General features: G+C 54.6%; 1 protein-coding gene across 1 annotated transcript in view; it reads right to left on the bottom strand.

Annotated features, from left to right (window-relative positions):
* PCSK6 (proprotein convertase subtilisin/kexin type 6) overlaps positions 1 to 12,402 on the bottom strand; it is a 44,031-nt gene that overhangs the window by 6,342 nt on the left and 25,287 nt on the right. Inside the window, exons 6-13 of the mRNA XM_009635043.2 lie at positions 8,947 to 9,159; positions 7,385 to 7,485; positions 5,632 to 5,735; positions 5,026 to 5,143; positions 3,759 to 3,947; positions 3,383 to 3,519; positions 1,207 to 1,386; positions 506 to 608 (exon numbers count right to left, since the gene is read on the bottom strand). Coding sequence (XP_009633338.1) covers positions 506 to 608; positions 1,207 to 1,386; positions 3,383 to 3,519; positions 3,759 to 3,947; positions 5,026 to 5,143; positions 5,632 to 5,735; positions 7,385 to 7,485; positions 8,947 to 9,159 — 1,145 coding nt within the window. The remainder of the gene's footprint in view (positions 1 to 505; positions 609 to 1,206; positions 1,387 to 3,382; positions 3,520 to 3,758; positions 3,948 to 5,025; positions 5,144 to 5,631; positions 5,736 to 7,384; positions 7,486 to 8,946; positions 9,160 to 12,402) is intronic.

The raw sequence follows: 12,402 nt of genomic DNA, 5'->3' as shown, positions 1-12,402 counted from the left end.
GCCTCAAGTTGTGCCAGGGCAGGTTTAGATTGGACACTGGGAAAAATTTCTTCACCGAAAGGGTTGTCAAGCACTGGAAGGGGCTGCCCAGAGAGGCGGTGGGGTCCTCATCCCTGGAGGTGTTCAAAAAATGCATAGACGTGGCACTGCGGGACATGGTTTAGTAGGCATGGGGGTATTGGGTTGATGGTTGGACTCTATGATCTTGGAGGTCTTTTCCAACCTTAATGACTCTATGATTCTATTCTATTCTATGATTCTAAGCCAATGCTTCTTCCCCAGCATGATTACATGGGCAAGGTCCTCCAGCGCTCTCCAGTTCCATATCCCCCACCCCATCATACCCTAGTCCAGGGCGGGGTTCCCCATGCTTCCTCCTCCCATTTTCTCTCTCATACGCTTCTTTCTCTGTGCAAATATCTCTCACCCGTGCTGTGGTGTGAGCCCTGAGGAAAGGCACTGCCGCTGCCCAGGGACCCCCTGGGGACACCCCACCACCCCTCACCTGCCAGTTTTCACACTGCCCAGGCTGTAGTGGATGCAGTTCAAGCACTGGTCGGCGTTGGGGCCATCGCAGCCCTGGTCACCACACTCGGGGTGGCACGGACCTGCGGAGGGAAAGACCAGCTCAGTAGAGGGAAAGGCTGAGCATCCCCCAGATCCTGCTGCCAGGATGCTCTGAGCACACCATCCCTGGACCGATGGATGTGGGGAAGGGGCTAGGGACCCTCTGCCTATCTCACCCTATATCTATTATCTTACAGACCTTATCTATTTTAACCTATGGAGCTGCATGGCTCCAGGTCCTCGCCGCTCCTCCAGCTCATCCTCCATGGCAGAAATCCCACCCGGCCATCCTCCAGCTGAACACCCTGGTGCAGGACAGCTTTGAAAGAGGGGCCAGACCCGCTCCTTGGGGACCGGCCCGGACACCCGCCCATGCCCGCACCGGGGGGTGGAGGGGAAGGTGGACAGAGGAGCTTTTTTTACTCCTCAGACAGCTGCACCACCAATTTGTGGTGGGAGCGCAGGGACCGGGGCGTTTTGCTACCTTCTAATTTTGCCGTCCCGCTGCCCCACGCTGGCCACAGGCACCACTCCTCCCAGCCCGCCCCAGCCCCGGGCAGGATCAGGCCTCGTGGCTCCCTAGTTGGCATTTTCCCGAGTACTTTGGGGGGATGACATGGCAGCTCAGCCAGCACTTACCCGAGTACTCCTCCTCCTCCTCCGCCACCTCCACCTGGCTCTGCAGGAAGGCAGCTCTCGATGGCTCCATCTCCGATGCCAGCGCCTCCAGTGTCCTCCCACGGGATTGGGGGCCACCCAACGTGGTGTAGGGGTGCTCGGCCGTCCCGTAGAAGAGGAGGCTCCACTCCTTCAGCTTCCCTGTGGGGCAGGCACAGCATCACCCATCCTGCTCCCTGTCCTACTCCACCCTGGGGAACCCAGCTTTGAGGGAAAAGCAGGAGGAGGACGGACCAGACCGTCAGGGCTTCACCACTGCCACAGCAATGCAGAAGCAAACAACAAACACCCAGAAATGTTCAGGAGCTCCTGAGCTCCCAGCCCAGAAGAATGCAGCTGTTTAAGGCACCTACAAGGGATTTTTTATTCTACAACTTGTCTGACGAACCACAGCATCACCATAGCCTTCATGCCCAACGTGCAGAGAGAACCACGAACTTTAAAAGCTCCACAGTGGAGGAATATTTCTGTCTGATAAAAGCCGTCCAGCACACACCAGATTATTTCTTGCTGCTGTTGTTCCAGCCACCCACCTATCTGACTTGTCAGAGGTCTGAGCTCAGTGTCCCCCAAAACACCATGGGGGCCACCAGAGCCTGTGCTGCACCCTGGGGCTGGGAACCCCCCACACCAGGGTCCCCACACGGCTTTGGGGAGGGGGTCCAAAAAACACTGTTGCTTCTTTCCAGTGCTGTTTTTCTTTCAATTCCCCATCAATGCAAGTCACTTCCCACTCGCGGCACACTCAGCTTTAACTACTAATCCCTGCTTTTCCAGAAAGGGCTTAACATTTCCAGCACCCAAATCCCTTGGCTCTCCAAAAGGGCTGAGAGGGACCCACCGAATGCAAGCAAGCAGCACCCAGGTGGAACCTGCAAAGGGGTGAGCTTGGGGGGGGCACCAGCTTGGGGGGAAGAGCTCAGCCACGCGCCTCCGCTGAAAGAATGAAATTTGCTTTAAATCTAAAATGCCCCACACAAGGAAAGCCTGGGCTGCATGGGGCTGGTGTTGGGGATGAAGCAGTACTGGCGACAGGACACCCATAGTATTAATTGGTATTAAGTTAACCAATTTAATTGGTTTAATTTAATGGCCTTAAATTAACATTTAATACCTGTTTCTGCTGCGGGCTGGGAGCATCGTCCCTCTTTTTCCTCCCGCTTTGCCCTCTCTGCTTCAAACCCCGTGCAGACCCTTTTGGGGGGGGCGGGGGGGGTTAATGCACTCGCTTTCATTTCGTTTTGCAAAGCCGGGTAAAGCTGAGCCCCGGCGCCCGCGAGGGGCTCAGAAACACCCGACACAAACTGTAAATACAGGGGCAAAAGCAGCTCCGTGGGCGCTGCGCTGCCGCTCTCCCAGTTCAAAAGATTCTGGGTGAAGGCAGCAAACAGCAACACCTTCTGCGCAACGAACCCCCCACGTGCGCCTCCTGCCAGAAAGTTGCATGGGAGAGGTTTTTAATGTGCTCCTGGCTGCTTATCAACGCGCGTGTGGATTTTAACACCCCCGCACCATGTGCCAGCCCCAGGCAGGGTGCTTCATGCCCCGCTGCCACCAGCCGACTGCCCCTTCCCGGCGGGGCTGGATCCCGCCAGCCCGGCTCCTTTGCCGGGAAGCGGTCAGGGAGCAGGCGGCCAAGCCGGGGAGGGGGGCACACAGCAGGGTTGGGGACAGGCTGGGGGCCAGGCTGAGCCCAGCCACCCCCCGCCAGCACGGTGGCAGCCCGGGGAGGATGTCCGTCCGTCTGCAGCCCGAGGGGCATCGTCCCCTTGCGCTGTTGCACAACCAGCCCACGAGCCAGATGTCCCAGCAGCGGAGCAAAACAAACAAACAACAATTACAGCTCTCGGGTTTCCTCATTTTGACTCATTACAGTTTAATTTTGGAAACCTGGCTCTCGGTTGCAGCAAGTTTGCTGCTGGGAGAAAACCCGCTCCCAGCTCAGCCAGACGGGCAGCCTCCTGCGCTCAGGGCTGAAGTTTTATTCCCGTTTTCGAAAAATTTGGGCAATTCAGTTTTGCTGAAGACCATAAACCTCACAGCAAAAGTTACAGCCAAGCGGAGCAGCCTGCAAAGAGCTTTTGGGGCAAGGGGAACCGGTGGGTGCTGGGGGACAGGGGTGCTGGGGGACCCTTACCTTGCACGGCGGGATTGCGCACTTGGGACGGCGTGTCGTGGATCTCCAGGGTCCACTCCCCTGCCGCCCGCTCGCCCCAGCAGTGGACGGTCATGAACTCCCAGCCCTTGAACCCCTCGTTTGAGTGGTCGAACACCCTGCAACGGTAGTGCCGTGCATCAAGAAACGTGACTTTGAATGTCTTATTTAATCAGAAAAAGTAGATAGGTAATTAAGGATTTTAGGGATCCTTGCATGCACCCACCCTTGCATGGAGCCCTCTTGCAGCCAAGACCTGAGCATGCCCCCCGCCTTCCCAAAAAACCCGAGAAAAGTCACAGCAACCCCTGAAATGAGGATGCTGCCCAGCCCAGACGTGTGCTCTGGCTGCTCTTACCTTCTGGCAAGGAGCTGCGACCTGGTCCCTGCCGGAGAGATGAGGCTGATCTGGAGGTCGCCCCGGCGCGGGTGCGAGATGCTGAGCCGCACCACGACATGCTCCAGGTAGAGCACGTGCTGGTCGCGGTGCTCGGCACAGGCGCTGCTGAGGGTGCTGGCACGCAACACGTGGTCTGCCCGGATGTACCTGCAGGGGATGGGTAAAGCACTGCATCGGGGCCGGCACCGCTCCCCAATTCCCAGCAGCCTGGGTGCCCAGTTATATTTGAACCTGGTCTCCTACTGCTTCACAGCAAAAATTCTCTCATCCTCCATTGCCATACAGTGTCCTAACCCAGGAATTTGCTGAATTGCTCAATGGTAACAAGATGGGTTTGAACTGCCTCTAAGATCTATGCCTTATGGGCTGCAAGGGCGCTGCTTTATTATAATTATCAGTGCAGCATTCCTCTTTGGAGTGTCATGATCAGATAAATACTTTCATGAACGCATTCCTTCTTTGCATGCGCAAGTCTTTCCGAAGGGACTGCTTTTCTGATGAACAACTCAACTTGCTCTACAGCCAGGCAGCAGCAAACCAGGAGCATCCATTTGGTCAGATCCCTGATCCCACCCTTTAACCTAGCAGGGACAGACCTACCAAGGATGAGATGTGAACCTGAGCTGGTTTGAACCTGAAGCCAAATTCAAAGAGACCTCAAGCACTGGAAATTTGGGGACCCTTGCAACAAAGCACCGTTTTCTGGTGTCTTCCATCAAGACGAGGTGTTTGGTGGAAGAGGGAGGAGAGCCCGACCCATCACCACTCATTTAGGACCCAGAGGGTGAGTAGGTTTTGCTCTCCTCCCCAAGCCATTTCCAAAATGGCAAACAGCACTGTCAGCCCTCAAAAAATCCCTGCTGATCACCCACCTGGGAAGCAAAAGCACAGAAAGGGCAAAAATAAATCACCCGCTGTCAAAGCCGGTCCCAGAGAGCCCCTACGGGACCTGCTCCTCACCAAGACATAGGCACAGACCACGGGTGGGCACTTCTGGGTCAATAAACTGACCTTGGGGTGGACAGTGAGGGTCGCTCTGACCATAAAAGCCATGAATATCACCTTGTCTGCACATGGGCTTGTCCCGGCCACCCGAACTCCTAATTTCCCTTTCTGAATGCTGGGACAGTGGCTGAGCCTTTGCATTGCAAGAGCCGGCTCCAACCAAAGCTCATTCCAAGCAGCCACATGCCCCAGGACAGCCCCCCGACTCTGTAACACTCACTTGGGCACCCTGTCCAGGCTCCCCATGCAGACGTGCTGGGGAGGAACTGTCTTCCACTTCTTGGCTTCCACCACAATAGCATCTGCATCCACCAGACCAAAGCCATATAGATGGCTAACTGGAAAGAGAGAAGACTCAGAAACCCACTGCCTCCCAAGCAGGTACCAGTAGCTCCTCCCTGGCTCTGGGCAGAGCATCCTCTGACCATCAAAGAAGATGTGGAGTTGACCCTGTTGGGGTACAAGGCACTCTGACATGCGGGGCTCATCACCCTGCCTACGTTACGCCCCAAATCCATGTTGGCACCATAGAAAACCCGTTTCTGGGAGCAGCCCACCAAAAGGAGCAGTCAACAATGCTGCAGCTCAGGACAGCCTCCACCAAGCAAGGCTTCCAAGCCCCCACCAAACAAGGCTTCCAAGCATCTCACTACACAAATTACTGCCCTCTCCTCCCTCCACTCAACAGCCTGTTGGCAGGAGACCCCAAGCCAGCTGAGAGCAGCCATCCAGGGCAAACATTCCCATGAGTGAAGCTCTGGGGACCTTTCATTTTCCTTTTTTTGGCCATTTTTGCCACATCACCTCCGCCCCCGCGGCCCCTCACCTTTATGTCCCGCACCATTGGTCTTCCAGTCGGCCGCTCGCAGGTGCACTGGCCGCGAGGTTTTGACCAGCAGATGCTGGACGTCCCTCCAGGTGAGCAGAGGGCTGCAACAACACTTGGCTCACGGGATGCCTCTGCTGCCTCCAGTCTTCCCAGCAGCAGCAAGGACCCCCACTGGGTTAAAACAAACCCCAGAAAACTCTTTCCTGCTCCAAAAGAGCATGAATTGATATTTAAATGCTAACACCCTGCCTGGAGGTCAGCCATCACTCGGGGTGCCCCAGCAGAGGGGGTTGCCCCCGGAGGGATGCCACATGCCCACAGGCATCGCAGGATTTATTCCTGGCCAAAGATATTCAGCTCTCATGCTCCAGGGTGTAACTGGAGCAAATCAGGAAGGTTTTCCCTATTTCCTTGCAGGAGATTGGGAATGAAGCACATCCTGAGGCAGGGTACCAGGCTCAGCAGCTTGCTGATGCACGCTGCTGAGCAAACCTTCCCTTTGTAGGAATAACGGCAAAAATTGCTGGGAAAAAAAAACCTGTCCTGCTCATTTAACAGAAAAATGAAACCCAAAGTGTTTCCAAACTGGCCCCCCCAGACAGGGTTTGCATGTTTGTGCGTTCAGGGCACTGGACACTAAGTGCTGTGTGCTTTTGAGCCCTGACAAGACCCCAGCCCGGGGATATTGCCGAAGAATTTTCCACCTTTTTTTCTTTTTACATTCAGTTCTTCGGTGTCTTGCAGTGGGATTTATATTGCTCTTGAGCAACATTTAAGAACAGAAATTCAATTTATTCCTTCTCGTCATAATGGAGTGTCTGAGCACCAAGCCCTGGTACTTAATGTTGCGTTTTATGCCTCAGCTAAACAATACAAAAATTACATCTAACACTCTTAATATATTTGTAATGAATATGGCATCTCTGAAAACATGCTCACCCAACCTGGGAGCTGGGATTAAACCAGAGGAGAGGGACTGGAGCCAACACGCTGCAACCGCCATCCCCAGACACAAGCACAACGCTGCCCTGAGGCTTATTTGCTGCCTTATTTTAATTTCCATGCCATAAAAATAATAATAATAGTGAGAAGCTCATGAGAAGATGCCCCATGGAGCAACATGGGGATGCCCAAGAGGTGAGGCTGGTCCCCTGCGGTGCTGCTGCTGGGTTGGGGGACCAGGATGGGACCGGGATGGGACTGGGATGGGATCGGGATGGGACTGGGCTGGGGCCAAGAGGCAAAGAGCAGCCCTTTTGAACCAGGGATCGTGTCGCTGCTGGTCATGCTAGGTGGGATTTTGACATTATGCAAAAATAGTCCTTTCCCCCCAGAAATGAAACACTAACTGAAAACCATCACTTCTACAGACATTTCCCATTTTTTGTGATGTTTTCTGACTGTTTTTTTTTTCCAGGAAGTATTTATAAAACTCCTGTTGGAGCCGGCTGCCAGCGGTTTCAATGCACCAGATGAAAAGCCTGACTTATCTCACCAACCCCAACTTTTCAACAGATGGCAACAAGCGAAGAATTAGCTCAATAAAACACCTGCAGGAAGATTAGATGCAAAACAACAACGCTGAATCAAACCTTGCCAAAAAGGAGCAATTTAGAATAACCTTGCCCCATTTTAAGTTGCTCCAGAGGAAAAAAAAAACCACAAACTACTTTTTTTCTTTCTGGTTTTGCTTGCCGGCTACTAAATTTAGAACTATCCCCTCGCAAGCCAGTGGTGAGGTTACACTTACTTTGCCTCCAAAGCCAAGGCGATGATGCCCGCAACCATGGGGGCGGACACGGAGGTGCCAGTGTGCCCGTCCGTGCAGCGGTGCCGCAGGTCCGTGGTGACCTGTGGAGAGAGAAGCTGTAGCCGCGTGCTGCTGGAGATGCCCCCGGCGTGGGCGCTACCCCAGCGAGCACCCCAAGTTTGCTTTGGATGCTGCCAGCGTGGAGCTGAGCCTGTGGGGACCCAAACCTGCCACCGCTCCCATGCCATCGGGGTGCTCTGAGCCCCCCAAAAACAGGCTGCGGATACATTTGGCACATGAGAAAACACCCCTGCTTACATTTCCCTTTGCTCAAAGGTGCAAAAAATATTTGGAAAGGGGGGAAAAAGGCAATTTTGCTGTGGGTCAGCTGGAGGAAAAGCTGTGATGGAGCGGTGTGAGCAGGGCAGGGCTGGCGCGGGTACGCACCCATGGGTGCTTGCTGAGCTGTGCCATGTTAATTAAATGCTTTCCTTACAAGCTCCAGTTCCTGGTGTCAGGTAAGAATTGCCATTTGCATGGAGGAAAAAAAAAAAAAAAGTTAAAAAAAAAAGCCATTTCCAGCTTTTTCATTTCAGGGCAGAGCACGATGCTTGGGTTCCAAAAGCTTGGAAAGAAGAGGTGGGCAAAGAGATGCTCCATCGGTTAAATTTTTAAAAGGGTCCTGTTTTTTGAGTTAATCTGGTAATTTTTGGAGGGCGGGGGGACATGCCACCCAGTTTCTCCCCAAGGTGCCCCTGGAAGCTGCTATATTGCCCAGCAATGCTCCAGCAGCACTGGCCTGGTGCCGGCCTCAGCCATGCAAATGCTCCTTAATGCCATGAAAATGGCCCCAACGAGGCACTTGGATTATGGGAATTAATCTTTTAGGGGCCAAACAAATCACTCGTGAATTAAAAAAAAAAAAACAAACTTGACTTGTGAAAAACCCACGTTTTTTTGTCAAAAAACTAATTTGGGCAGAAAACTCCCTCCCAGCTCAGGTGAGACACCCTGCCGGTGGGGGATATTTCACTGCCCGAGGTTCTGCTGATGCACAGGGATGTTGGTAACAAAAGGCCTTGCTGTGACGAGCCCACAGTTGCTGTTGGGACAGGGCAAATATAGCCTGGGCAGCAGGGAAAACCAGACTGATCCACATGTGCACACACATTCAGGCAATTCCTGGGCTCCAAAAAGTTTCTGCTCCCCACTTGGGGTTGCCACATCCCCGCCAAGCACCTCTATCCTCCCTCTTCTTTTCTCTCTCGGGCTAAAAATCCTCAAAATCCCCCTTTTTTTTAAAGCAAGGGACAGTGAGCAAGCACTTTGGGGGACAGGCAAATATTTGCACGGGTATTTTTACAAACCTCCAGCCCTTTTACCCATTTACCAGGGAAAACACCACATCCCTGAGCAATTCCCAAGGACCAGAGCAGTTCTGTCCCCACCATAAAAAAGCACGAGCAAACCCCACCGCAGGGCTCTTACAACCGAGCCGTCATCCAGCCACGCAGAAAACACCCAGGGGATGCTGCCCCACTCGACCTTGGGGTAAAACTTACTATTTTCCGCTCATAAAAAGCCCCGCTGCTGTAGGTGGTGGCGAGGGTGGAGGCGCATTCCTCCAGGTACCACGGCTTGTGGCCGTTCTCGGTGGTGCTGCTGATGGAGATGGTGTAGATGCTGTTGGTGTAGCCATCACAGGAGCAGTAATCACCCTCTCGGCCGCCGTTCCCCGATGCCCAGACGAAAATGGACCCCAAGCCCCTGCGACCCTGCGGGCAGAGAGGGGATGGGGAGTGAGAGGAGATGTTTGATCGGGACGGCACAGTAAGCCTGATTTTTTGGGTCAGGAGGTAGGGTTTGGTTAGGGCAGAAGGATGGGTCCCATCCTGCCCAGCATTCAGCCCCCGCAAATGTGCCCCTCGGCTTGGCCAGCCCCGGTTTTACAGGCAGTGATTCCCAGCAAGGATGGGAGAGCCTCCGGTGACGGGGATTTTGGCATCTTCCGTGGGTTGTCACGGGGTAAAAACTCTTGGGTGCTCAGAGCCTCTGGACCAAGAGGTAACACCCGGCATGGCACTTCCCAGGGGTACGGGGATGGCCCCACGAGAGGGACCAGCCAGGAAACACCCCAAACCCCAGGTCCCCCTCACCCCGAGCCCACAAAGCTCCTCGCAAACCCACCTGAGCCACCAGAAACCTTCCCTCAGCCTATCTTTTCAGTTTCTTTTGTTTGCTTTTTTATTTTTTACTCCCAGCCTTCTCTCCCCCCTCCGCCCATCGCTTGGCAGGAACATCTGATGGAGCCATCCCCACGGGGTACAGCTGTGGGAGCCCACAGGAATTGGGGGGGGGGGCATCCTCCATCCAAACCACTGCCAGAGCACCCAGTGTGCCCGTACCCCCAGGAATAAGCCAGCCCCGTGGGGGTTCACAAACAGGGTGCTGCAGTCCCAAGGGAGGATTTTTGGTGACCCAAGGGGGGGTTGGGGCAGGAAATTAAGCGGCTGCTTTGTTTCCCTGCCCCGTAAGGCAGGGCTCTCCGGGGAGGGTGGCACGCTGCCGGGCTTGGCAGGGGGATGGAGCGCACCGGACAGCGGAGCAGCTCCATCCTCCCCGCGGCTACGGAGAGGTTTCGGCGCTAGCCTGGGCAGATCTGGTGTTTACCTCCCTCCCACTGCTCCGCGGTGGCTTCCTCCACAAAAAATAATAATAATAATAAAAAAGCAGCTTTGCTCCGGAGGAATTCACTGGGATTTATTGTGGGTTTTAAGCGCTGGGGGGAGAGGGTTTATTACCTGTCTCGCCCTCCTCCTGGGGCAGAGGCTCTCTGAGCTGACCCTGCCTCTGGATGCGCAGGCTAAGTCAGGCTCTTTCCTTACTTTATGAAAGTTTTCATTATCTGGGCTGCCTCCCAGCCAAACTGGGTGGGTATTTCCCCAGCAAAGATTAATAGAGCTGTTTGGAGCTCTGCAAGAAAAAATGCAATTGCAAAGGGAATTATTGCCCTGCGTCATGGAGAGCTCGACCCAGCTCACCAGCCCACTGAGCCCGCTGCTGGCATCTCCAGTCTTGCTTTCCAGGGTTTCCTGGATCTCCGAGGCAGCAGCATCCCAGCCCATGTGCTCGGCGCAGGCAGCCACCATCCACTCTCCAACACTAAAACCCACCCAACTCCAAAGACCAGCCTGGCTGCGTGCAAGCCAGGCTTTCCTAAATCACTAATCGGAAGAATAAAACCAGGCGCCGACTGCCGAAGACATCCGGAGACATAGCAATGATTTTAGTTGGGATAAATAGAGAGGAGCCCAGACCTCCCTTCCATCCCGCACCCCGAGCGTCGCAGCCGTGGGTTTGGAGAAAGGCTGCTTGGTCCGGGTCCAAACCCGCATCCCCCGGGATGGGCTGTGCCTGAGGAAAGCAGGTTCGGAGCCAGCACAGTTACAGGAGGACATGAACAGGCACACAAATGACACCGCAGCAACGCACATCTGACACCTGACAGCATTCCCCAGCAGAGCGAGACCTCATCCCGTACTGCAACGCCCTTAGACTGGAAAAACCTCACGCTTTCCCTTTGCTTGCAACCAAGCAACTCCCAAGTAAGCAACTTCCCACAAGCAGACCCCAAACACCCCATTCCTTTATTTGCCACCTTCCTAAGCCAACACCATCCCTGGCGAGCAGCTCCTGGCTGGTATAAAACCCGGATCTGGGCACCATTTAAACCAGGGAATCCCTCACTGGCCAAGGCTAGGGATGATCCGGCTCACCCCCGCCGCACATCGGTCGGATGCAGGATGGATGCGCAGCATCCCCCCGCTTCTGCAGCGCTGCCGGGGCTTGGGTGTTTGCCCGATGGCACTCCATGAGAACCCAGGATAAATATCTCCTCGTTAGCTCAGGAACTAATAAGGTGTGGCTGGAGGAGCGGGAAACAAGATGATAAATTACCCCAGCACCGTCCTATCGCTAATAGATAAAGGTTATTTTAATGTTTCCATTAAAAACTCAATTTTAAGGATTTATAACTTGGTTACAGCTGTTTGCTCAGGCTAAAGGTGGCGGCTAACTCTCTGCTGGCGGCTTTCCTTGTTATTTAAGGAGAAGAAGAAGTCGGCAATTAAGAGCTGTGCCTGCAGGATAGTGGGTGCCGCAAACACGGGTGGCAGTGGGGGGACTGACATCCCATGGGAGACAGAAGCAAGCATCCCGAAACAGCGGGGCCCCTCCAGGCAAATACCCCGCTGCCGCCCATTTGCTCTCGCATGGAAAAATAAGGTCTAAAAAGCAGCTTGTTCGCCCGTATTTACACGGCGTGAACTCCCAAGCACTTCAATGGATTCCTCGGCAGGCTCACCGCCCCGGCAGGAAATCAAGTAAATAGTGGGAAAAACACTCCACCCTATTTTTAGATAACAGGCAGGCTGCGTCGCCCCAGCCCGTGGCCGCCTCGAACCCCAGCGCGCCGCAAGCCCAGGCTGCGGAGGCAGGAGCGGAGGCAGGGAGCGAAGCGGGGAGGTTTCAAAGCCCAGCTCGGGGCAGGCTGGGGCTGCTGGTGGCAAAACCCCAACCCCAAAGTCACCGAAGCACCTGGGGGACGCCTGCTGCGCCACCCTGAGCCCCTGCGACACTTACCCACCGAGCTGCCAAGAATGGTCTTTTCCCCTGGTGCTTTTAGCCAATATTGGGCGTTTTTTAAAAGCACCCAATAAGAGAAGGGGTGCAGGAAGGCCAGGGCATCCCCAGCAGGGATTGACAGATGTCAATCACGCGTGATGCCGGCTGAGCCCCTCTGGCTGGAGGACTTTGGGGACAATAACCTGAATTTTTCCTGCACGCCTGCAGCCAGATCCTGTGATGGCTCCCATATCCCACCCCCCCGCCATGACACAGCCACTCGTTCTGGGTGGAAAACCAGGGAAATACTTAATGTGATGGAGACCCTCGGGAGAGGATACCGGGGGCCAGGGGAGGGGGGGTGAGGGAGGGATGGAGATGCCAGGGCGGCGTCC

This window comes from Egretta garzetta, unplaced genomic scaffold, assembly GCF_000687185.1.
Source record: "Egretta garzetta isolate BGI_Z169 unplaced genomic scaffold, ASM68718v1 scaffold322, whole genome shotgun sequence".
NCBI lineage: Eukaryota > Metazoa > Chordata > Aves > Pelecaniformes > Ardeidae > Egretta > Egretta garzetta.
Note: the sequence above shows the minus strand (reverse complement) of the source record. Positions and strands in the feature narration are given on the sequence as shown.